This window comes from Bidens hawaiensis, unplaced genomic scaffold (assembly GCF_021521415.1).
Source record: "Bidens hawaiensis isolate Kalapana, Puna unplaced genomic scaffold, B.hawaiensis_p1.1 tig00061475_1, whole genome shotgun sequence".
Lineage (NCBI taxonomy): Eukaryota > Viridiplantae > Streptophyta > Magnoliopsida > Asterales > Asteraceae > Bidens > Bidens hawaiensis.
Window position 1 is genome coordinate 37,847 of NW_027506493.1, and position 26,903 is coordinate 64,749.

General features: G+C 33.3%; 2 protein-coding genes across 2 annotated transcripts; both read left to right on the plus strand.

Moving 5' to 3' along the window:
- The first annotated feature begins 1,817 nt into the window (after positions 1-1,817).
- LOC143618005 (transcriptional corepressor LEUNIG-like) lies at positions 1,818-7,205 on the plus strand. Its single transcript, XM_077090366.1, has 18 exons — positions 1,818-2,096; positions 2,394-2,491; positions 2,964-3,073; positions 3,149-3,571; positions 3,798-3,883; positions 4,089-4,167; positions 4,280-4,355; positions 4,434-4,483; positions 4,587-4,880; positions 4,959-5,150; positions 5,245-5,475; positions 5,576-5,693; positions 5,780-5,889; positions 5,967-6,116; positions 6,219-6,374; positions 6,459-6,575; positions 6,657-6,866; positions 6,962-7,205. Exons 1-18 carry the CDS (start codon positions 2,065-2,067, stop codon positions 7,103-7,105), a joined length of 2,676 nt encoding a protein of 891 aa, XP_076946481.1. The 5' UTR covers positions 1,818-2,064; the 3' UTR covers positions 7,106-7,205.
- A 1,254-nt stretch (positions 7,206-8,459) lies between these two features.
- LOC143618004 (uncharacterized) lies at positions 8,460-13,455 on the plus strand. Its single transcript, XM_077090365.1, has 9 exons — positions 8,460-8,630; positions 8,720-8,836; positions 9,624-9,803; positions 11,377-11,456; positions 11,582-11,621; positions 11,728-11,835; positions 11,907-11,987; positions 12,115-12,237; positions 13,290-13,455. Exons 1-9 carry the CDS (start codon positions 8,598-8,600, stop codon positions 13,344-13,346), a joined length of 819 nt encoding a protein of 272 aa, XP_076946480.1. The 5' UTR covers positions 8,460-8,597; the 3' UTR covers positions 13,347-13,455.
- Positions 13,456-26,903: the final 13,448 nt, after the last annotated feature.

Consider the following 26,903-nt stretch of genomic DNA (forward strand, 5'->3'; position numbering starts at 1 on the left):
AACAAAAGAATGGAGTGATCTAAACATAAATCTAAACAAAAAAAAAACTAATAAGTGATTAGATATAAAGACAAGAAATAAACATATGAATCACTTAAAAGATTAACATCCTAAATTACTAGCCGTATCAATGTCAATAAGTATTTTTTGAATGATAATTCGCATACTCTATAAGTGTACTTCTAAATTTCACTCTCTTGACTACCAAATGACTCGAAGACGTAAATATTAAAGGGTCAGGCTAAACGTAACCTCCCTTCCTTGCTAACCATACCCCTCCCTGAACTTTTATTTACTCTTAACATTTATAATTGACATTCTAGTCCCTCTTATTTTATTTTATAATTCTCTCAAAATACCAAATAAAAAACTGTTAAGTTTTTATTTTTGTTTTACAATTTTTTTTATATTTTTGTTATTGATTTTATTATTTTATTTCATTAAGATCTTATTAAAAGTTTGTTTATTTTTTTTACATGTATTAAAAAGTTTTGTATGTTTTCTCTAGCTAGTTTTTTATTTTTTTATAAAATGTATTCAAAACAATTTGATTTTTTTTTGTTAGGTTTAGATACATGAGTTAGAAAAGAGCCAAATTCGTTTATTAAGTTGTATGTTATGTAACCTTTTTATTTATAAAAACTAATATGATTTTTTATAAAAGAATGTAAACTCTCTTAATTTAAAAAGAACGCTCTTCAAAAAGATTAAAACAAGTATAGAAAAAAAAACATTTTTTAAACAAGAAAAACAATGTTTATTAGATAAGAAAAAAACGTTTTACTAAGTAAGAAAAAATATGTTTTTATTAAAGGCTTTTAAATATACATAAAAAGATAAATAGAAAAAAAAGTTGTTAAATAAAATAGAATAAAAATACTTTTATAAAAATAATAATGATTATAAAAGATAACAATATGACAAAAAAACAACAAAAAGGTCTAAATCGTATTAATGTAAAACCTAAGGGAGAAAGTATGTTTAGTAAAAATGGATGGGGTGTGGTACGTTTAGTAGCACCCAATATTAAAATAATAAAACCTTATCCAACTCTTTAATACTACTAAATCAATAAGTCAATGGTCAATTAAAAAATCTCTTTCCTTGGAAGCCGTTCAAAGTAGGGTGTTAAAAAAATCCGAATTCGTATCCAAAATATTCCAAAATCCGAATTCGAATTATCCAAAAATTCAGATATCCAAATTTTCGGATTCGGATAGTGATTTTGCAAATTTTCGACTAGTTAGGATATCCGAAGTATCCGAAATATTTTTTTAATTATTAAATAATAAGTATTATTTAGTGAATTTTGGATCTTTCAGATATTATGGATAATTTTCGGATACTTTTTTGGATATTATGGATAATTTTCGGATCCTACGGATAATTTTTTGAATTTTTGGACAAATTTTTCGGATATTTATATATCTGAAATACTTTTAAATGTAGTTCTTAAAATTTCCTTATAATTTTTTCGGATATTTCAGATATCCAGTTTATTATCTTATCGCATACCTGACTTTTAACAAACCCCTAGTTCAAAGGACCAAGCTAGTCCGCTAGATCAAATGCCATAGACTTTAAATAACAAATATCTTTTCATTAAGACCAGATCATACTAGTTATAGAAATAAACTTACAATATTTCAATATTCATAAATTCATAAATTAATTACAAAAAACACACCAAGTGCCCGTGAATAATAATAGCAACAATAATATATACAAACTTAAAAGAAATGTGAATAGGGCACTTAATAACAATTATTATTATTATTATTATTATTATTATTATTATTATTATTATGATGATGATTCAGACAACCTCTTTCTCTCTCTTGGATTTCCACCTTTCTCTTGTCTCTTTCTCTGAAGATCTTCTTTTCTTTCTTTTCTATAAATAATAAATAATAATAATAATAACAATAAAAATAACAACAACAACAATAATAATATTCTGGAATAATTTTCACATCAATTGCTCTAAGGGTTTCACTTTCACCTAAACCCTTGATGAAGATCTAGCTCTTGTATGCTGATTCAAGCTTCTTGATTGTACCAAACATGTCTCAGACTCACTGGGAAGCTGATAAAATGTAAGTTTTTTGTTTTTTTGCTTATAAAGTTTATTGCTTTTGTTGCATTTATGGATGCTTGTTAGGTTTATTCAGCTGCTGGGTCTGTTTTGCCTATAAATTTGCTGGCTTTTGATTGTAATTTGGGATTTTTAGGGTTTTTTAAAATTAGGGTTTTGTTAATTAAGTTAGGGCTTTTGTTTTGGATGTGTTATTGTTCATGTTTATGTATATATCTAGTGTTGTTCTTGTGATTTTGTACTTGAATTGGAGTAAAGGCCTGATTTTGATACATGTTTATTGGTTTTTGGTTAACAGGTTAGATGTTTACATACATGATTACTTAGTGAAAAGGGATTTGAAGGCTTCGGCTCAGGCGTTTCAAGCGGAAGGCAAAGTCTCATCTGACCCTGTTGGTAAGAACTTGAAATACTTTAATCAGACACTAGGATAGTGTCTCGTGTAACACACGGGTGAAAAATATAGAAAACGTCAAATATACATATTTGAATTACATAATGAACGTTATAATTTTATAAATTATAAGGTGGTACGTAATGAATATTAATGAATGGGGTAATTGCATATTTCTTAAAATACATAGATTAGTAACAATAATTTGTGAATGGTAAGCCACAAACGTTTTAAAAGCAAGGTAGTGAGTTTGATTTCCATCAACAACATATTTTTCATTTTAACAATTTTAATTAAACCAAAATAAATAATGAAGTGGAATTAAATTGGAAACTTGTACACTTGGCATCCTATTTGGAGGGCCTAGTTGATTGCCATGTGGACAATAGGTCTTCTTTCAATGGTATAGCTAGATTTTTTTAATTCTTTTTTTGCATTTTTTTGTATAATAATTTGTGATTTTATATGTTTTAGCTATCGATGCGCCTGGTGGCTTTTTGTTTGAATGGTGGTCTGTGTTTTGGGATATATTTATAGCGAGGACTAATGAGAAACACTCAGAAGTTGCAGCCTCTTACATTGAGGTAAGTCGTAAGCTTATTTATTGATGTTGACACATATACACATACGCGTGTGTTATATCTTATGTAAAACTGCAGACTCAGTTAAACAAAGCAAGGGAGCAGCAGCAGCCGCAACAATCGCCACATCCGCAACAACAGCAGCAGCAGCAACAGCAGCACCATCAGATGCAGATGCAGCAGTTAATGTTACAACGACAGGCTCAACAAGCTCAACAACAGCAGCAGCAGCAACAAGCTCAACAACAACAACAGCAACAGCAACAAGCGCAACAGCAGCAGCAGCAACAACAGCAAGCGCAGCAGCAGCAACAACAGCAACAGCAGCAGCAGCAACGGAGAGATGGGTCCCACCTTCTTAATGGAGCATCAAACAGGCTTGTGGGAAATGATCCTCTTATGAGACAGAACCCTGGTGTTAATGCTATTGCTACAAAAATGTACGAGGAGAAGTTGAAAGTACCGCTCCCTAGGGATGGTTTAGATGATGCAGCTATGAAGGTATACCTTTTTTTATTGTTTCAGAGACGATTGTTTGACTTTTTAGTCGAACGGTCAATCCTGTCATAGAAATTATGTATATTTGATGAAATTTAACTAGTTGTTGTAAAGATGGTCGGTGCTTAATTCGTTAAAAGTCCATTGATAAAAGTTTAGATTAGCTTTGATTGACATGCAAGTCTCTTTATTTGACAAATTCAGTTAATTTATTTTATGCTCTTAGCAGAGATACGGTGAGAACGTTGGTCAGCTTTTGGATCCAAATCAAGCATCAATTTTGAAATCTGCAGCAGCAGCTGGTCAACCTTCAGGGTAATGTTACTTATCGTAACACACTAACACTTGTAGATTTTATGCACATTTTCACGAGTTCACAGATTCTAAAAAGTTATGATTCTCGTGGCGTTTATTTACTTTTTTAGAACAGTATTTAACTTTATGAAGTAATCACAAAGAAGTGCACACTGAGATTTGAAATGTTAATTTTCTAATCGATTTATAATGTCTTGTTTTTCAGGCAAGTGCTGCATGGTACAGCTGGCAGTATGTCTCCTCAAGTACAAGGACGGAACCAACAACTTCCTGGCTCTGCCCCGGTAATTAATATCTCATGTTTGACTTTTCTAAAGACCATATGTAGATTAATATTTTTGATTGTTATGGAAAAATGTTCTCTAAATTTTGTTTGGCTATTTTACACTGAAATAGGAAATAAAGACGGAAATGAATCCAATTCTGAATCCTAGAGCCGGTGGTCCTGAAGTATCCTTGATCGGCATTCCTGGTACTACTACTTTGACTTTTTTTTCGTTTTCATTGACCATTTCATATAACTGAGTTATTGAATACTATTTTTATTTAGGATCAAATCAAGGCGGTAATAATTTGACATTAAAAGGATGGCCTCTCACTGTAAGTTTTTTAATTTCTAATATTTCATTATGTTCTCTTCTACCCTTTATATTTCTAAAAAATATAGAAGTAAAACGCGTGGGATTATTATCATTTTTATCAGGGATTAGATCAGTTGCGGTCTGGTATAATGCAGCAACAGAAGTCATTCATGCAAGGTTCTCAACCGTTTCACCAGCTGCAAATGATGTCGCCACAACACCAGCAACTTCTATTAGCACAACAAAACATGACATCACAATCAGCCAATGATGAAAGTAGACGGTTGAGAATGCTTCTCAATAACCGAAGCATAAGTATGGGCAAAGATGGTATTTCCAGTTCTGTTGGTGACATTCCAAATGTTGGTTCTCCCATTCCCGGTTTACCTCGTGGAGATACAGATATGATGCTTAAAGTAATTTTTCAATTTCATACCAAATTATTAATTTTTAGTTGTCATTTGTTAGTTAACTTTATTTACTTTCAAATTTAGATAAAAATGGCACAATTACAACAGCAGCAACAACAACAGCAACAAAACGGTAATCAACAACAGCAGATTCATCATTCTCTCTCTGCACCACCACCTCAAAATTCAAATATTAGTCTTCAGCAAGATAAGATTGTGGGTGCAAGCAGTGTGGGGGACGGGAGCATGTCAAACTCGTTTAGAGGAAACGATCAGGTTGGGTGAAATTACCGTTTTACCCTTTGCTGCTCGTTATATAAACTTTTACGGTTTCTAGATTCTAATGCAATCTATGGTTTTATAAAATCAGACTGGAAGAAAAAGAAAGCAGCCTGTGTCATCATCGGGACCTGCCAACAGCTCGGGAACCGCCAACACTGCAGGCCCGTCACCGAGTTCTGCACCCTCGACTCCATCTACTCATACACCTGGAGATGTGATATCAATGCCTGCTTTGCAACACAATGATAACTCTTCTAAACCGTTAATGATGTTTCGGTCCGATGGGCCCACAACTCTTACTTCTCCGTCAAATCAATTGGTGAGTACGATACATGTGTCTGTAAGCGGGCCCGTTTCTGTCTTTCAGTTTTCTTTAAGTGGATATAATCTTACAGTGGGATGATAACAATATTGTGCAGGCTGACATGGACCGTTTTGTTGAAGATGGATCTCTTGATGATAATGTGGAGTCTTTTTTATCTCCTGATGATAACGATTTAAGGGATACTGTCGGTCGTTGTATGGATGTTAGCAAAGGTGAGAGTTGCATATTATTATTTTATTATATCGTTTCATACATGACTATTAGTTTTCTTATTAGTTTATGCTTTATTTGATATCAGGGTTTACTTTCACGGAGGTGAATTCTGTTCGGGCTAGTGGAAACAAGGTTGTTTGTTGCCATTTTTCTTCAGATGGTAAATTGCTTGCTACTGGAGGCCATGATAAAAAGGTAAATAACAATATAGAACCTTAAAACAAATTTTATTTATATTAATAGCTAATAAGTAATGGTGATTTGTGATGCAGGCTGTACTGTGGTATACAGATTCTTTAAAGCCGAAAACGTCTCTTGAAGAACATTCATCTATGATCACGGACGTGCGTTTCAGCCCGAGTATGCCGCGCCTTGCCACGTCATCATTTGATAAAACCGTTCGTGTCTGGGATGCTGACAATGTTAGTTGAAACTAAAGTTGTTTTAATTTATTTCAATCCTTTGAATATTCTTTCCAAACTGTCATTTGACCGTATGTTTTTTTGACTTTGACTTGCTTGCAGCCCGGGTTTTCTCTGCGCAACTTTATGGGACATTCTGCATCTGTGATGTCACTGGATTTCCACCCGAATAAAGATGACCTCATCTGCTCGTGTGACGGGGATGGGGAGATACGCTACTGGAGCGTTAATAATGGTAGTTGCACTCGTGTATTCAAGGTATGAAAATTAAAGAAAGCTACTAACTTTTACAATATTTAGTTATTTTATATCGTTGTTTTTACATTTATTCTAAAAAACTAGGGAGCAACGTCTCAAGTGAGATTCCAGCCACGTCATGGACGGTTTCTTGCAGCAGCTGCAGAAAACATTGTATCTATACTCGATGTGGAAACTCAAGCCACTCGACATACATTACAGGTTTGTTTTTATTCTTCGTTTAACTAGATATTTTCATAATTATTTTAATATTTTGTAACACGAGCGACGATATTTGTTTAGGGGCATACAAAGCCAATCCACTCGATTTGCTGGGACCCAAGCGGGGAGTATCTGGCATCGGTTAGTGAGGATTCTGTTCGCGTGTGGTCACTTATGTCTGCAAACGAAGGAGACTGTGTTCATGAACTCAGTTGTAATGGCAACAAGTTCAACTCTTGCGTTTTTCATCCTAGTTATGCTAATTCATTATTGGTCATTGGCTGTTACCAGGTGAGTAGTTCTGGTCAAAGTTGGTCGAAATAGTTAAAGCTGCGTTTTTTTAACGTTAAATGGTAAAATGACGGGATTGTGATATGTTAATGTAGTCTTTGGAGTTATGGAATATGCCGGAGAACAAGACGATGACTTTAGCCGCACATGAAGGACTGATTGCTGGTTTGGCGTTGTCAACAGCTACGGGGTTGGTAGCTTCAGCGAGTCATGATAAGATCGTTAAACTTTGGAAGTGAAATGTAACAGAAAACAAATGATGTGATGTGATGTATGATCTGTGTTATTTTAACATGTTTGTGGAATTGAATGTTTAATTAAATTGTGTTTTCTGTCATCTTTATGTTTTAGTATGTTGAAGTCTAGTAATACTATACAGATGGATTCTGTGATGTCTGTCTGTGTATGTTTTTTATATTTTATGTAATTTTTGTCTTTTATACTTTTCGGTTTTATTTTTAAGATAAGTTTATAGAGTTGGTTCAATACTCAAAAGCCATTTTTGAAGTAGAGAATTTGCAAATTTAAGTCAAAATATTGTTTTATAATTCTTAAATCTTTACTACTAGTTTTTTAGTATTTTTATAAATTAATTTGTGTGATACATCTTTCAAGTTATTTAAACACTTATGGGGATGATGGTCAGTAGTCACATCTTTTTACCGCTCTCCCGTCTTCACTGATCAAATGTATGGATGATAGTCAGTAGGAATGATAGTCCGTAAATCATTCCTACATCATGAAGTAACCTATCTCGTCTATTCTGCTTTACGTCATTCCGTTTTAAACCGAAGACCAAATCTAACCGGCTAAAATCAAACCTATTACAAATTTGGTTTTTGGTTTTAAACATAACACAATTCTTATTTAGACCCACCTAATGCTACAATAATTTTGTATATAAAAGAAAAAATATAAGAAAAGTTAGGTGCCTGGAATTCATTATTTAACTGCAGAATAACTTTTGACAAAAGTTAGTAAGTAATAAACTAATAATATCACAACTTATTAACTGATTACTAACAATATCCTGTCTTACTAAATACTTTATGAATAAACTTTTTTAAAAGTTAATAAGTTAAAAAGAAACATAAATAATCTCATATGGGTTTCTTTCACACTTACCTAACGAAATAATTTATCCACTAAAGTAATAGCCCGTCGTGCGAGCCTTCCCACCGAAGGCCCACTATGCCAAAAGCCAGAGAAACCCCACCTATCTTTTTTCTTTTATCGGCTCATGTCACCACACATGCAATATGACGATGTAAACATGGATCCCAAACACCACTTATTCGATGGGGAAAAGAAAATGAATTTTGGCTCATTTGGGTTCCGGTGTCAACTAGAGCTTGAAACGATACAAAATATATGGTACGGGTGGTATCGGTATGATATTACTGGTATTTTATGCAAATTTCAGAAAATACCGGTATCAAACCATACCAATACCGAAAACTCAAAACTCGATACTGATTCGGACTAAATCAATACCGAATTCAGTACCGGTTCGATACCGCAAACAAATTTTCACACCAAATAGAATAGAATAAAAAGAAGGCAATAAAGCACAAGTAATCCGATGGATGACGTCACAAATTTGACATCTCCGCCATCATCCGCCACCAATCACCGTCGCTAAGCAATTACTGATTATCGTAAACGGTTATGATTCGTTTCTTTGAGTTGTCATCAGCTGTTTAATTTTTATATTACGATTGTAGAAAGTTGATGGTTAATTTGAGTATCACAATGACAGAAATGGTAAATCACTTTATTATTATTATTATTATTTTACTGATCTGAAGTTGAATAAAAGCCCTAATTATATAGTTTTTTTTTTTTATTTTCAGGATCAACAAATTGCAGAAACTATGAAGAATAAGATGAATGTTTTGAGAGCAGAAGCTGAGAAGACAGGTGCTACGGATAATGTACACAGATTACTTTCACATCTGGAGACATTAAAGGTATCATTAAACAGAAAATTATACCTAGGGCTGTAACCGAACCGAACAAGTCCTTGTTCATGTTCGTGCGCTAAGATTTTATCGGACAAGCAAACGGTTCACGAACAACTAACGGACGAAATTTACTTGTTTGTGTTCGTTCATTAAGGTAATGAACTTGTTCGTGAACAGTTCAGGAACACGAATAATGTTTTATTTGATTTGAGTTACCGAAAATGGCCGGTGTTAACGGTCCGGCTACTAAGTTTGTGTTGGTGTTTTTTTTAAATGCGTATTCGTATGTTATTTTTAAATATTAATTATTCACGTAATACTCGTATATGTTTTTTGTTTTGCGGTTAATGATTTCTCTTAAAACTATATGATAAGATTAGAAAAGATTGAAAATCTTTAATGAACAAACGTAAACAAACATCAATGGATGCCTACGAATGTAGACGGACTGATTATCGAATGTTCATGAACGCAATTGAACGAACATGGCCTCTGTCCGTGTTCGTTCGTTTAGTTAATTGAACGAAATTTTTTGTTCATTATCGTTCATCTATTAAATGGACATGAACGAGCTTCCGGTTGAACAGTTCGCCGGACCGGTTCGTTTACAGCCCTAAGTCAAACTTAAGCTTTAGATGTTATTAAACTGTTTGTTAACACTTAATTGTGAATTCTTATGTATTTAGTTTTTACCTATCAATCCTGATTATAATCAGTGGGTATAGAATGCTAAAAGCAAACTATTGTGTCACTATTGACATAAATAATTCTATTTTTTAAACATGCTATTTAGGTTCTCGAGAAGCAAGAAGCAGAAGTTGAATCAAATTTCAGTGAAGAATATTCTAAATTGCAATTTGAGGTCAATGAGTTGGAAGAGATGATACAGAATAACGAGCATGGAGGGAGTTCTGCCGAGTGTGTTGACCGTTTGTTGGCTAATGCAGTTGACAGACTGAACTCAGAAAAAATGGTATTGCATATGTTCTTTTCAAATAGTTTTTGCTCAGGTGAACAAACCGATAGCATATGCATGTTAATGTGTGTGTGATCTTTTATTATCCAAGGGTGTAAAACTGTCAATGTTTCATATTCACATCAGCAGAGATTGTTTTACATGAAGTGAATAACTTTGTGTTAGGGGCTTTATTTATTATCTGAATTCTAATCATAAACTAATATGATTAAGGGCACAAGCACAACTAAGAAAAACCCTATGAACATCTACCTTTTGCATTTTCAGTGTGTACATGTATGCACACGCGCACATACTTCTGCTGGTAAATGCTTATTTATGCACCATGGATAAACAAAGTGAAACATCTTTTTTATTCTAAAAGTATATTATACATCAAACCAAAAAGGTTGTGTATATTGGTGATTCATATAGTAGGGTTACATTGGGGCTTTGTATATACACTTTGATATTACACGTAAATATTATATAGACTAACAATTACAACTGGGTACATAACATGTAGCGTAGATAGTAACGGCAGAAACCTAGGAGTTGGCAAGGACTCTGTAAAGATATTAGCAATTTGATCATTTGCCGATATAAATTGCAGAGATTTCTCTAAGCAACATTTAGCAAACTGAAAATCAACTTCCACATGTTTTGGCCGGCCATGGAAGATAGGATTAGCCAAAAGGTAGGTTGGACTAGATTGTCACACCATAGGGTAGGAGTTGTAGTTGTCCAAACACCAAGTTCACTAAGAAAAGCTTTTTAACAGTTGAAACCAGTTCGGTTTGGTCAACAAAAGTCAAAAACCGGTTTATGATTGGTTTCGGTTCGGGTTGAAACCGGTTTCTTGACCAGGTTATGATTGGTTTCGGTTTGGTTAACCGGTTTCAGGAGATAATGACAAACCGGCTCAGAACCTACGGTTTCAATCGGTTCCAAACCGGTTTCTACATAATCAGCTTCAAACCGGTTCGGTTTGGTTAACTGGTTCTTTTGCCCACCTCTATAACAAGGTAAGTTCTGTCAACGTGTCTGCAAGAGCTTTTAACTGGATATCAGTGGTATTCAGAAGTGCAACGAAAATAATATACAATATATTTAACCGCATATCAAAGTGGTATTTGGTTGGGACATGCACAAATTGGCACATACCATTGACTGCAACTTTGGTATTGGGCAAAGAAATAGTCACATACTGAAAGCACCGACAACATGCCTATACCCAACAGGATCAGAGAAGGCAACACTGTCAACTAGCGATAGTGTGATATACTCTCACGATAATATTCGAAAGGGGCTGTGAATTGTCAATTTTCCTTTATTTATTTGAATTGTTAATTTTCTTTGTATTATTTAGTATACACGATCTGGCTAGTATATGGGTTAGAACTTAGAAGTTATATGCTAGTAGTGTCAGTAAGTTACGTGCATATCATGCCATGCTCAAATCTCATAACTCATAAATAGTGGATAGTTTATTGTTTAGGTTTAAAAAGTACAGTATATGTAATTCATGTACATAATTTACTTGTGCCATGATTTTGTAGTGAAAGATTCATGTTTTGCTGATGTCATGTAGGCCCTTGCCTCAAAACTAAGGGAAATTATATCGTTAAAGCGCCAGCGTGATGACATACCAACACAAGCAGAACTCATCCAGTAATTTAATATTCAATATCTTGCTCTACTATTATTGTGTTGATATGTAGAGCCTTGCAAGATTCAGAAACCATTAAAAATATATATTAGTGTTTAATGTAACAATATTTATGTTTATGCTGCAGGTATGAACGTCGGCTTTCAGAACTTAATGTTCACATCCAGGTATGCCATATGTATTTCCTATTTTTATGATCAGTACATCATTTGCTCCAAAGAAAATATTGGTTTCTGAGTTTTGATGATTTCATTTCACTATTTTGTTTGTTAGGGAAAGCTTAGGCAAACTCGTAAATACTATGCAACATATAACGCTTTGGTAGAGATAAAAGAGCTGATGATAAAAGAAACATCCTTATTGAACTCTTTAAGTTCCCAGGTAAACTAAACATATGTTTCTTTCTGCTTTGACTTTTCAACTATTATCATTGATGTAATCTCCTTTGACAGTTTCATGACGCGCTTAATGCTCCTGCTGGTCGTGCAACATTAACTAGTTCAATGGATGGAATTTCAAAGAGTATTCAACAGGTAATAAGTACAGTAACAAGTTATTTCTCTGCAGTTTGACTTTTGTAGTCAAATGTTCATAATATTTTTTCTATTTATAGCATTTTTTGAAAATTTTGAAGACATGGATGCTTATTTGTTTTTACAGAAGCTTCAAAATGTACAAGCTTCACTGCAAGCAGAGCAAAAAGCTTGTGAAGCCTTGAAGAAAAAGCATGCTGCAGCAAACTCGGAGAAAAGGCGTTGCTACTCGCTGTTAAAGGCTTTTCAAGTAAGTGAAATTATGAAATTCTTTTATTGCAAGTTGTGAGAGTGATATATGAAAACTTTAATTTATACCAAAGTGCCTTTGGCCTAGCGTAGTAGGCCTGGGAAACTGGGCAGGCCGGGTGGGTTCAGGTCACGGTTCAAAACAGGTTCAGGTCAATATGGGTTTTGAGAAAAATGAGTCCGGGTCAAAACGGGTCATTTTAACACATCAGTTTGTTTTGGCGAAAATGGAGTCAGGTTGCAGTGAGTTGTATCAGAAAAAAAATAATAAAATAGGTTCACCTGCTATAGTTTCTTATGGTGGCAGTGGCGGTGGTGTCGGTAATAACGAGTTGGTGGTGGAGACAAACCGTGATCTAACCCATTTGGACTCTTTTAAGTTGATAAATTTTTGTATTAGTTACCCGTTTTGACCTGTTGACTAACTTAAGTAGATCTAAAATGACCCGTTGACTAATTTGAGTTGACCCAAGTAAACCCACTTACAATTCAACTTGCCCAAATTAAACCATTTTTTGAGGAACGTGTCATGATTGCGGATTGCCACCTATAGCCTAGCACTACCAAAGTCTTGGATAAGGCTTTACCTTACGGTGAAGGTTCAAATCTAGTGGTTGTAAAAAAAAGTGTAATTTAGGAATCGAGTTTAGAGAGTGTGTGAGTTGCTTTACTTTAAAAAAAACGAAACTTAATTTATGGTGTTTTGGCCTCATCGTTGGCACAAACAAGGTAAGCCCTAAATGTCCTGAGAAAATGTAGCATGCATATTGATGTCCTTTACAAGGTTCATCAAAATTTTAATTTTAATTGAAGTAGTCACAAATGAACAACTTTATACATATATAGATTCGATAATTGGATTTGACCATAAGTCAAACATCTAAGATACCTTTTTAATCTGTTTTAATTATGTAAGGATGACCTAGCTTAATAATGTAGCATGATAGTTGGTCTTATTTATGTTATCACATTATTAGATGACAAATTTGATGATATATTTGACAAAATGAGTAGAATCTTATGGATGTTTATCGTTGTTACTCGTATTATCAGGAAGAATGCACGAGGAATGGGAGACTTCGGAATCAAACTCAAGAGACTCACATATAGACCATCTCTTTCTTTGCAAAAAGCAATTTTTTCTTAAAATTTCATAATAATCTTAACTTTTTAAGGTAAATATGGTTCACAAACTCAGCTTTTTGTTATTTAAGATGGATATGTTGTAAATTTTGATAATGTGAAATTATCGCATCATTTACAATTAATGTATCGAGTATACGTTGGTGTCCAAACGCCCTCCGGACTAGTCCCCTTGAGATTTGCCACATCATCTTGAAGTTAGTCAATACGTGACGTTGATACCATCTGTAACACTAACCTATAATACTAGTCAATATCATAAATCAGGCCCGTTTCATCAAGTTGGTCGATTGGATCACATACTTAATCGCACCCGAACCTGAAGACCCGCCATGACCCGACCCATCTTCAACAAACGGAGCCACATTTTATTTGCATTTCTTTTCCACATTTATTTTATTTTTAGTTTATTTTATTTTTATATGTTCATTTTATTTGCATTTCTTTTCCACATTTATTTTATTTTTAGTTTATTTTATTTTTATATAGTTTATTTTTAGTTTATTTTATTTTTATATATTCAGACCCTATCATAGTTTTGCTATTGGTGGGATATACTGAGTACGATGATGATGATGTTTAGAGATCATGGGCTGGGCTAGGTAGTGGGTTACCATTTTAGTTTCCATATGTTTGAACAGTGGTGAAAATAATGAAAATCAGAGGTTGTGTTTGATGAAAAATCCGTGTGTGAATTTTATCTCAATGGAGTTGAGTTAAAGTTAATTCGTCTATGCTGGCTCGATTTTGACATCCCGAGTGGTGTTCTTAGACACAGTTTCTTAGCTGGGGTGGTGAATATGTATCTTTGGCTAGTTATCGTAGCTCTACGGTTTGAGTAGGTGGTGTATGTGTATCTGAAAACGAGCCGTTGATCTATCCGTTTTTATATTCGAATCAAATTCCTATCCGTTACCGATTGATTTGCTATCAGCTTGGTTTGCTTATAAGAAGCTAACTTTAACAAATTAACTCATGATACTTATTTAAATATGATATTGTAACCTAGTTTAGGATAAAGAAAACTATATAAACAGTCCATTTACATGTTTAAATCATAAATATTGTGGTCGTTTTTGCTGTTTGTTTTTACTCTTTACATCAAAACATCCTCATCATCTTCTATCTCCATTTTTTTCTTGAATTATAAGTATTTAAAAAAAACCCTTAAAAACACCGGTGAATAGATATATAAAACGAAACCCAAAAAGTAAGAGATGACATACTCAGGTTTTGATGATCACTGATCAATGAACTCAGCTTTATTATTTAATAAGTTTTCACCTCTAAAAAGATTGTACGTAAATGCGTTAAAAGGACTTAAAATTTATCTAGCCTAATTATTTTCTACCTTTGATACATAATCAGTTTAAATAAGACTTACGTAAAATACTTGTTTCTTTTAGTTCAACTAATACATGAGACACTTATGTAACCACTAATTGTACTTTTTTCTAACTCATCATATCTATGAGCACTATGTAATTACGCAACCTTATAGTTTACTTAAACTGGCCATGTACTCCTTAAAATTCCTTTTTGTCTTTTTAACCTTATCAATATAAACTCTTACCTAGTTAACTGATTGACTTTTTAGTCAAAAGAAGAATAATTGCCAAACCATTAAATGTTTTTAAATGTTGATTAGACAAATGAAATTTGATTTAGAAAATCATGAGAATAACTTTTCTATTATATATTATATCATAGTTATTGTTTATTAGGGTAATGATGTTATCTTGATGAGTGGATATTATTGTCATGAGGATTTCATTGACATTAGGCTGAGGGGTGTGGGGGCTCTAATGGGGTGCGAGTGGGGGCTCCAGCCAATAATATTGTGACGTGTGGCAGAGAGAGAAACTGGATAAGGGGGGTGTTGGAGCCCCTGGCCCTGGTGTGGAGGGGCTCTAGCAGGGGCTCCAGCGGATTTTTTTTTTATTTTTTTATAAATATATTCAAAAAACGTATTATTAAAAAAACCTATAAATTATTAAAAAAAACACACATTTTTTTTTAAATTCAAATTACAAAAAAAAAACATACTAAAAATTAAACAAACAATAATACTTAATAATAACACTAATCTAATACAAGATCATCGGGTCGCCTCGCCCACAAATGTTCAACCAACTCATGTCGAAGATCCCCGTGTATCTCACGGCTCTTGATATTTGCTATGTTATGAAGTCTTTGTTGATCACTGATTGTGGACGGTTGTGGCGGAATGTCACCTTGGTAGTTTTGGCAGATAGCTTTGCCCTCGTCTTCTAACGTCATGTTGTGTAGGATCAGACACGTGTAGACGACGTCCGTTATCCTCTCCCGAGTCCAATAACGTATCGGGTTCGCCAGAACATAATATTGTTTTTTTATAGCTCCAAAAGCTCTTTCAATATCTTTTCTAGCAGACTCTTGCTTCTTCGTAAAATACTTCCGTTTGTCGGCGATTGGATCTGTAAAAGCTTGAACTAACAAAGCCCATTCGTTGTAAATACCATCGACCAGATAGTACCCGTACTTGAAGAGTTCTCCATTTGCAACAAAAGATTGAGGTGGTTCAACCTCGTCGATAAGGTCGTTGATCAAATGTGACTGATCGATAACATTAAGGTCGTTATTTGACCTAGCAACACCAAAAAAAGCATGCCAAAACCAAAGATCCTGTGACACCGCCGCCTCAAGTATAAGGGTCGGCCCTTCATGATCACCACGGTGGAACTGACCTCGCCAGGCCGTTGGACACATAGCCCATCCAACATGCGTACAATCGATGCTACCTAGCATCCCAGGAAAACCATGTTTTTCTGCGTGCACCTCATATATGCGTTGGATGTCATACATTGTAGGTTTACGCAGATATCTCCGAGCGTAAGTCGATATGACTCCTACGTATAATATATATTACAAAATGTAATAAATATTTAAAAAAAGTAAAATTAATGTTTTTTACCTTGGCAGAAAAAATGAAGGGATTCACGTGCAACCCTTTTCGACATCTGTAAATACTCATCCAAAGCGTCCGACGAGATGCCGTACGCTAATTAACGGATAGCAGCCGTGCATTTTTGAAGAGGGGTAAAACCGGGGAGACCCCTAGCATCCTCCCTTTGTTGAAAAAAGGGATACCGTGCCTCTAAATCACTTGCTATACGCATGAACAATTGTCTGCTCATTCGGAAACGAGTTCGAAAATCCGACTCCTCATATACCGGTTGAGGGCTAAAATAATGCCTAATCAAAGTATCGTTAGCACCCGATCGATCACGATCACGAGGTGGTGCTCTAACCCTCGGGAGTCGAGGTTGATGGGCTTGATTTTGCAAGAGATTGACCACGGTTGCGGTCAAAACTCCCCCTACATGAAGAAGCAAATCATCCTCTTCGGAGGAGTCGGAATCAGACGAGTACGACGACATTATTTTTAAAAAAAAAATTGGGAAGATGGGTTGATTTTGGGTTTTTTTTGAAGTTGTGGTAATTGTTTTATATGAAATGGGTTATATATAGGAAGAAAAAACTTTTTTTTTTATTAAATAAGAGCCCAACGGCTCAATTTAAATGTCCAACGGCTCTTTCACGTTTTCCCATGCCCCTTTACGCCATATTCGTCCCGCGAAGGTGCTTGCGCCTGCTTTGTTTTTCGTGCTCGCGCCCCTCTCGCGCCCCTCTCGCGCACCGGGGGTGTGGTGCTAGCGCCTGGGGGCGCGAGCGGAGGGGCTCTAGCGCCCCCGTTGAAGCCCCACACCCCTTAGCCTAATGAGACCCTTTTTCAATCATGGTGCTTGTTTACATGCTTGTCCTAAATTCCACAATCATCTTCTCATCTTAGGATATCCACTAATTTTCTATATCTTTATTTATTGTAGATTAATGTTATATATATATATATATATATATATAGTTAAAAATAATCAATACTTCTTTATAATACTGTTTCAAAATATCTTATATTAGTTTAGGTCTGTTGAATATTTGTTTTGAAACATATACCAACTATATTAAAACTAATACATATTATATATATATATATATATATATATATTAGTTTAGGTCTGTTGAATATATGTTTTGAAACATATACCAACTATATTAAAACTAATACATATTATATATATATATATATATATAATATGTATTAGTTTTAATATAGTTGGTATATGTTTCAAAACAAATATTCAACAGACCTAAACTAATATAAGATATTTTGAAACAGTATTATAAAGAAGTATTGATTATTTTTAACTACATGTGATGTTTTCTAACTTGAGATTATAAAAATATTACATGTGAATAATATTTTAATGTTTGATTTATTTTTAAGGTATTAAAGAGTAATTTGTTAATGCCCACACACTTCTACATGACACCTATTTAATTTTAGAAAAAAATGATATGATATTGATTTTACTTACTTAAGGTTGGAAATTTGTAGTGAATAGTAAATTTATAGTTTTTTAAATTAGAAAAGAACAAACAAAATTTACTAAAGAATGACAAGTCCTTTATCTACCTTTTGCAAATCACATTCGATCTTTCAAATTTATCGTTTGCTTTGTTAAGTCTGGTCTATTTTAACAAACAGAAAGATGGTGACGTATTAACGTCATTAATAACCTTTTAAAAAAATGCATATTGGTTAACTCTTTTAAAAAGGAAAAGGTAACTCTACTGCTTTTGTCAAATCTTGGTGAAACAGAAATTGGTATGATAAACATGTAAATAATTAGAATTGTTATTCATAAGTGTTAGGAAGAAAAATGTTTAGATAAAAATAAGCAAGTCTTAATAGGATATTCGGAATTTTACATATTAAAAGTTACAAAATATGATTTAAAATTAATTATAATAATAAAATACTAAACTTCAAACTTGTCGGGACTCAGATTTAACACCAAACTAGTCAGGACTCAGAGATTGAACACTAAACTAGTTGGGTCTTGAAGATTAGACACCAAAGTAATCGGGACGCAATGTTTTGAGTTTGAAACGTTTAGTAAATTACGAGTTTTTTTTTCCATTTTTGAAAAAGTGTTGGGGTGGGGGTGGGGGTGGTTTTTGGGTAAATGAACTAATTTAGTATATTCTTAGTACTATATATTAGATATCACTAATTTTCCTTTTCACTACGTTTGATAAGATATAGTACGCATTCAAATTAGTGTCATACACTTTGGGATAAGAATACATACTATATCTTATCAGACGTGGTGTTGATAATGCTAAAAAGTGTATGCTCTACTTACTAGCTACTAGTAAAGAAGCTAGTCTACGCTACGTTTGGGGTGTATATCCTTGCCCATAGCGAAGATATGGCAAACAAATAAAGTAGCCCTATATTCGGATCTGACAATACCATACCATAATCAAAAGGTACAACGACCCGAGCGACCAGACTTAACATAAATGTAGCCACTGGAGCCATTCTAAAATGGGAGAAATTTGCACTACTTGGTGAAATGGGAAATCCCGCTCGAGGGAAAAAAACAGAGAGAGCAGCGAAGGGCCTTTCCTCGCTTCTGTCTTTTTTATAGATCAATTTAGTCTGTAAATAAGCGAGTGATTTTTAGCCGGGAAACTGTAAACTTATCATGGGTGCCATAGAGCTTCTCATAGTCATAGAAATAAAAAAGCTTCTCCCCCCCTTGCTACAATCCGGCTTGAACCTTTGGGTAGGCTCTGCAGGATCAACAACAATAGCTGCACGGAGTACGGTAGAATTCCTCGGTACGGTCAGGGGGTGGTTGAATATTGAAATTTCTCTTCACTAAATGAACGTTTTTAAAAAGTTTCTCGTAAACAAATCACAAACGTATTTCAACGTGGACGGCCATGGACAAGCATATGGGCCTAGGCTTTTAACCTTTTTAAAACTATAAACGTTTAATTAGAATTTTATGTGAGTTGTATAGTTTAGAAATAATATTATATTTAATATTTTCAAAATCAATTATGTTTAGAAATCTAGTTTATTTGCTGTTCAAAAATAGAATGATTTGTTTATAAACAAACTATAAATATAAAACAAGTGTACAATTTATTCAGAAATCTACTTTTTGGTTAATTATTTAATTTTAATGTATTAATAAGTTTTGTGTGCCACATTTAATAATGTATTGCATTATTATGTATTATTATATATTTAATTGGATTTTTGTCAATTTAGTAGTGTTCATAATTGTTTGGAAAGTGTTATTAAGTTCACTTTATCAACGACTCCATTTACTATGTATGTATTATAAAATTTAAAAATATTTGTATTAAATAATCTTAACTCTCCCCTCTAAACTAAAGGGAAAATTTTATAGGGTAGCATTTAGACCTGCAATGCTATATAGAACAGATTGTTGGGCCATCAAGAAGGCGTAAGTGCGGAAGATGGAGGTAGCAGAGATGAGAATGCTACGCTGGATGTGTAGGCACACAAGGTTAGACCGAATAAGAAACGTTGTGTTTTGAGAGAGATTAGGGGTAGCTAACATATCAGACAAGATAAGAGAGTGGATATTGAGATGGTTTGGACATGTGAAGAGAAGACAGACGACGAACCCGGTTAGATCCGTAGAAAACATTACTATAGAGCGGAGGAGGGGTAGAGGACGACCTAAATTGACGTGGGATGAGAGGATTAGGCATGATTTGATAGACCTAAATCTCTCAGAGGACATGGTTAGGGATACGAATTCTTGGAAAAGTAGAATTAAAGTTAAGGATTTTTAGGGAGAAATGAATATCTTAGGGGCCTCTATTTACCTTATTTTTGGTCACACATCATTATGGTATTTTCTTTTCATATATATACATATATATATATATATATATATATATATATATATATAGTGTTATCATTTTTACTATGCGCTACTATCAATTATACTATAGTTGAAATTTGATTTCCTTTTATATTGCCGCATACATATGTAGTCAAAAGCTGGGGGTCTTTCTGAAAGTCACATCTCTATCCCATTGGATAGATGTACGGTGTGCCTACATCCCACCTTTCCCAGACCCTACTCATAGCTTTGTTATTGGTGGGACTCCACTGAGTATGATTGATTGATTGATATACTATTGACAAATAACAGTTTTAACATAATGCTTGGCTAATAAAGTCCCGATTAAAAATGTATTTGTTTCTAACGGAGAAGAAGGTAAATGGATGCCACCTCAGTTAGTCATCCGTTAGTCGCAGACTGTTAGAAAAAAAATATATCTTTAGTTGGAATTACCATCAGCCAAGTGTAAAGTTAATACTATTTGCCAATGTGATATAGGTGAGATTAATGTTTTATAGCATTCTCAACCCATCCATCATAATTATGTGAGGGAAATTGGTAAATCATAGGATGAAGTTTTGAATAGTTGTGAGTGTAAATTATAGGGTGGAGAGAGAAATGTAGTGATTTTTTATAAATTTGGGGAAACAAAGTTTGCCCCTGTTAATTTTTTAATATTTGTTAAATTGGTCGTGAGTAGAGAAGAGAGAAAACTGTAATGATAAAAGTATAAAAAGTATTATTTAATTAAACAGGATAGAGACATATAGTGTTTTGTAATGTAATCATAGAGATAAAGATGAAGGACGAGTTATGAATGCTTTTAGAGAGATAACCTCTAATCCAACCTCTCCATTTCCTTCCGAACTCCATTTGATTTAACTTTGAATTAAAACAATCCTAAGGAATACTCTTAGTCATATTTGACTTTTAAGATCAACACTTTTTTCTTACTTTGTTTTAGAATGTATATAAGGGCGTCTCCAATAATATTAGGTGATAAGTGTTTTTATATCAAACAAAACCCACAAAGTGACCTTCAGAATTGGAGGTTGCTAGCTTGGAAGAGAGAGACAATAAAAAGTTTGTGAATTCAATATGGTTATGGTTTGTAAGAGTATGACATGGCACATCTTAACAAGATATACTATTTCAAGAAGAGATAAACAAACCAAATACACAATCACACACCTCTAGATTAATTTCCATCTTTTTAAGTTCTCTTACTTAATTCGTAGTGGTATATATTATTATTATTATTATTGTTTTTAAGTTTATATCTAGCATAAATGAATGGAATATTTAAAAATTAACAATAGTAAAATAATCACTTTTTATAATAAAAACTAGAAGATGATTAAATTAATTTAATAGAGTAATTAAATTTATATGTTTTTTTATCTATTTAATATATATCAAATATAAAATTATTAGTTACCAAATATATAAATTGTTATAGATCACATGAAGAAAAAAGTAGGTGATGAGATGGATAGTGAGCTGACAGTTTGAAACAAGGACGGACAAATAATCATTAGAGAAGATATAAGGGTTTTTTTAGTTGAAGGCCTCGATAACATTTAAACACCCATTTTTTTAACAACATTTTGGCATATAACTAAATATTAATTTTAGTCTTGATGGTCTGACTTTGACCACTATGTTTTTTTATTGTTATACACCCTGAATAGTAGAAGATGTTGAATCTGTTTTTAAGGAGCCGTATGTGTCCAACCTGTGACTCGGTTTCTCATCTTTACTCATTCTTTATATTTCCTTTTGCAATTGTGATACGTATTGTAATTTCTTTTTGCATTGTATTTGTTATTTTTTTTAAGAGTGTAATTTATTTATAAAATTATGAACGCCATCTTATAGTGAATTCATGAGTTTGAATAATCACAGGCATTAACAAACACCATATTGATCTTATTCAAGAACTAAACATTAAATCTAATCTTGTCTTTTATCTGAGTTGATACAAAAGGAGCGAACAATCTTGAATGTGTGAAAAATAAAAACTCTACAAACTTGATTAATAAGAATACTCCATGATAGAAAACGCCGACAACATATCTTTGTCTAAATGGGCCACATGGATACAACAAGAAGCACATGTATAAGGTTGTAAGAATCGAAAAGTGTAATCAGGCACCAAGAATTGATTCAAAGATTAAAACGAACAAGATGAACAATTAGGGAATTAGGGCTTGTATTATTAACAGAAATAACAAACTAATCAGACTGACTCAGTCGTAGTTATACAAAACAAAAAACATAAAATTACATAATAGTCCTCTTGTAACGTTCGTTAAATTTCAAACACGAAACCGGAACTGTTTTAAACTTTCGGATTTTCGTATTCAGTAAACTCAATTTTTAACTTATAATAATATTATTCCATTATTACAATTTTAATCATAAACTCCATTTTATGTATTTTATAAGTTAATTGCATTTTATTCAAGTCTAAGATTATGTTACATGTTTATATTTCATTAACTCTTTTTTAACACTATTTTAAATGATTTTAAAGGTGTTTTAACTCATTTTTATGTCAATAAATTTAGTTGAATATATTCTTTATATTTCAAATAAACTTTTATGATAATTTTAAAGGTTTTTAATGTTATCATGTCCAATAACAAGTCTGACCAAATTTAATTTTTTGTTATAATATTTGGTCATGTTTACCTATAAATAGAGCTCATTTGCTTCCCATTTCACTTGCCATAACTCAATTTACAAAGTATTATTATTATTCTCTCATTTTGGTGTATTTTGCCTACTTTGACTTTCAAAAGTCAAATCGATCAAGTTTCAAGTTTTTTTCTTTTTATTCTTCTGTTCATTCCTCGGGTATGTTTGTGTTATTTTACTTCATGCTTTTAATAGTTTAAAATATGGTGTTATGATTAATTTAACATTACCATAGTTCATTAAAAACGAACTCAACTCGCTTATGAATGTATTCGGTTTTGGTTTAGTCAATTTTATTTTATCTAAAAACAAATTCTTTTCATTTATTATTCCAAAACTATAATTTTATCAAGCCGGAAGCGAACCCAACATAAAAAGTTTAGTTCGAGTCTGAGCAAAAACGAACCACTCGCTTAAACTCATTTTCTTGGCCCGTTTGGAAATTTTCTTGAAACAAGCCCAATTTAATAACATGACTAAGAAATTTTATAACCAATCATTTTATCAATAATTGAAACTAACCAACTTATAAACTTTGCGATGAAAACTCTAAAAATTATACAATTATAGAGTAAATATATATTTTTGCTTTCAAAGGTTTAGAACACTAAACCATGAATCGAATCTTTTAAGTCTTCCATTTCCATTTATTTTCTTGAATTTTATTTTGAACCTAGAAATATTTTCTTGGGCCGCTCGTCGAACCGAACTCGCCCGGTTCAACTCGCTTAAACTCCTTAAAATATATAACGTGTCATCTTTAAAGCTAAATTTTTAACTTTTTTAATCTTGTTAGTTAGTCCTTAATTTTGTTCTATTTTTAATTATAGTTAATGAAGATCGACCATTCAATTTCTTTAATACGCTTTCGATTGTCATTTCAAGTTTAGCTTCAATTTCAAGGTGAGTTTCTCACACCCCTTTTTACGCTTTTACTTTTGGGGTAGCATACATATCCTAACAAAATACTTAGTTGTACTTTGCTTCGTGTATTCAAACTACAATTCGTATCATGGACTTGTGTGTTTACTTGCTCATAGTTTCCTCAATAAGCATGATCATATGCCCCCGTTTGCACTCAGGACCTTGTTGTTATGAGTGGAAAAGGGACTCCCTATCCGAGTACATTGGTTGTTATCAATTGGAAAATATATTGTTTGCGCTATTCCTACACTAAGTTTCATGGAATCATATTATTTTTATGTATTTATATCAAACTTGTGTGAACTCACCAACTATTCAATTAGTTGACTTTATTTTATATGTATGCTACATGTACACTTATTAGAGGATGAATTGCCGAAGACACTAGAATTAGGATATTCAAATAATAAACAAAGTTGATGTTTTTTTTATTTCCTTCCATTGTTTTTGTTTACTTGAACACTTGTTTATTTGTGATTTAAATGAATTAATGATAATAATGTCACTTAATAGTGTCACATGTTTTTTGAGCAATCTGTACGCCACACTCGGGCGTTTCCGATTAAGTCGGGGTGTTAAACCTCTAACTATAAAACTATGTAACTGTGAACAACCTTTAAACATTATTGGAATTACAATTTTATCCTCTAACATGCTCCCCTCTAATTCCAAGTTTCACTCTGCAAATCTTCTACATCCAACAAGAATCGCATCCCAGCAAACTTTATTCTAGGCAATGCTTTTGTTAAAACATCTGCCTTCTGCATACTACCACTTAAGAATTCAACCTGAATATGCTCTTTCTCAATGCGTTCTCTTATAAAGTGATACTTTGTATGAATGTGCTTACTCCTACCATGAAAAACAAGATTTTTCATTAACGCAGTAGCAGATTTATTATCCACAAATGTTGTCATCATACCTTATTTCTTTTGAGTAATTTTCTCAAATAACCCTTGCAACCACAAAGCTCAACAAGCTGCAGAAGTTGTAGCCATGAACTCAGCTTCATAAGAGGACACATCAACTATGTTTTGCTTTTGAGAATGTCATGAAATTGGAGAACCATTAAAATAATACACGTTTCCTGTGGTACTCCTTCCATCATCACTATATGCCGAATGATTACTATCACTATACCCTTCAAGATTACCACCTTAAACTCTTTTTATACTTGATCCCATAGTGAATTGTACCTCTAACATACCTGACTAAATGTTTTTACTGCCTTCATATGATCTGCTCTTGGATTATGCATAAATCTACTTACATAACCAACATCAAAACTTAAATTTGGTCTAGTTTGAGTCAAATACCTCAAAGAACCAATCAGTTTTCTGTACTCAATGGGATTCACTTCCACTCCACCCTCAGTCTTGATATACTTTAAACCATTTTTTATAGGAGTTTTTGTATCGTTACAGCCTTCTAATCCAACCATCTTGACTATTTTATTTGCATATGCAGACTGTTTTATCATAATTCCATCTTCTCTTTGTGACACCTCTATTCCAAGATAGTAACATAACAAGCCTAAATATGTCATTTCAAACTTTGTTTTCATTTGTTGCTTGAATTCATCAATCTCTACTTGATTTTCACCTGTCACAAGTAAATCATCCACATATACTCCTACAATTAGAACTGAACCTCTACTAAACCTTACATAAACAGCTTGTTCATGTTGAGATATTTTAAAGCCAAACTCCTTCAAGACTCCATCCAGTCTGAGATTCCAAGCTCTTAGGGCTTGCCTTGGACCATATAGTGCTTTTGACAACTTATACACCTTAATTCTTGCCCCTCTCTTTACATACCCTTCAAGTTGTTTCACATACACATTTTCTTTCAACTCGCCATGAAGAGATGTTGCCTTCACATTCATGCGATGAATCTTCCAACCCATTTTGGCTTCCATTGCTATCAATAACCTTATGGTTTCAATTCTTGCTACAGGAGCAAAGGATTCTTCAAAATCAACTCCTAATTGTTGCACATACCCCTTTGAAACCAGTCTTGCCTTATACTTTGTTACATTTTTCGTAGCATCTCTTTTTTATTTTAAACACCCATTTTAATCCTATTGGATTACATTTCATAGGAGGATCTGTTAAAATCCAAGTTTTATTCTTCTCAATAGCTTGAATTTCTTAATTCATTGCCTTTCTCCACTCTTCTTCTAACACAACCTCCTTATATGTCTTTGGCTCCCCTTATTCTACCAGAAGTAACTCAACAAAGTTAGCCTCTTTTGATCTATCAACACCATATTTGACACTGCCATCTAGCACATAATCACTAAGCCTAGTTGACAAAACATAAGTTCTATTAGACCTTCTTAACTTAGGTTGAACAAAACTCTCTTCATTCAAACTAGTAAAGCTTGATGCTTGACTAGGCTCAGTCTCAGGAAAAGATTCATCTTCATCACCAAATGGTGGAGAAGAAACTTCAGCAGGCTGAAAATCATCTAACACATAAAACTCCACCCAACTGGAATTACCATTGCTCATCTCCTTCAAATAGTTAGTCCAATCCCACTTTCTAGCTTCTTCAAACCTTACATCTCTACAAATAACAATTTTCTTTCAATGTGCATCAAATATCCTATGTGCCTTTGTACCTTCTTCCACCCCTAGGTACAACATTGGCACACTTCTATCATCAAGCTTTTTCAATCTAGATTTAGTTACCTTCTCTAGGGGTGTTCAAAAAAATCCGAATCCGAATCCGTATCCGAATATCCGAAAATCCGAATCCGAATCCGAATTATCCGAAAATTTGGATATCCGGAATTTCGGATATCCGAATCTCGGTATCCGAATTTTCGGATTCGGATATTGATTTTGAAAATTTTCGTCCGAACTATCCGAAATTTATATTTAGTTATTTTTAATTATTTATTTTATTTGTATATAGAGATATTTTAACCCTAAATCCTAATCTCATTCTATTCACAAGTATTTCACGCAACCGCTCTTCTCATCTGCAACTTAATCAATCATAAACTCTGCTACTTAATCAATCATATACTTCAGATCCGACCATGCTCATAACGTAAAAAACTAAACCCTCCGACCAGTCGAATACTTGAAATCCCATCACATATTGCTCGATTCAAAGT

Bases quoted from the DNA above. Each gene is read 5' to 3' on its own strand.
- LOC143618004 (XM_077090365.1), top strand. From the start codon at position 8,598: ATGGTTAATTTGAGTATCACAATGACAGAAATG. The intron at 11,988-12,114 runs GTAATAAGTACA...TTGTTTTTACAG, and splicing joins TTTCAAAGAGTATTCAACAG to AAGCTTCAAAATGTACAAGC. The intron at 12,238-13,289 runs GTAAGTGAAATT...TCGTATTATCAG, and splicing joins CGCTGTTAAAGGCTTTTCAA to GAAGAATGCACGAGGAATGG.
- LOC143618005 (XM_077090366.1), top strand. From the start codon at position 2,065: ATGTCTCAGACTCACTGGGAAGCTGATAAAAT. The intron at 2,097-2,393 runs GTAAGTTTTTTG...TTTGGTTAACAG, and splicing joins CACTGGGAAGCTGATAAAAT to GTTAGATGTTTACATACATG. The intron at 5,151-5,244 runs GTTGGGTGAAAT...TTATAAAATCAG, and splicing joins CGTTTAGAGGAAACGATCAG to ACTGGAAGAAAAAGAAAGCA.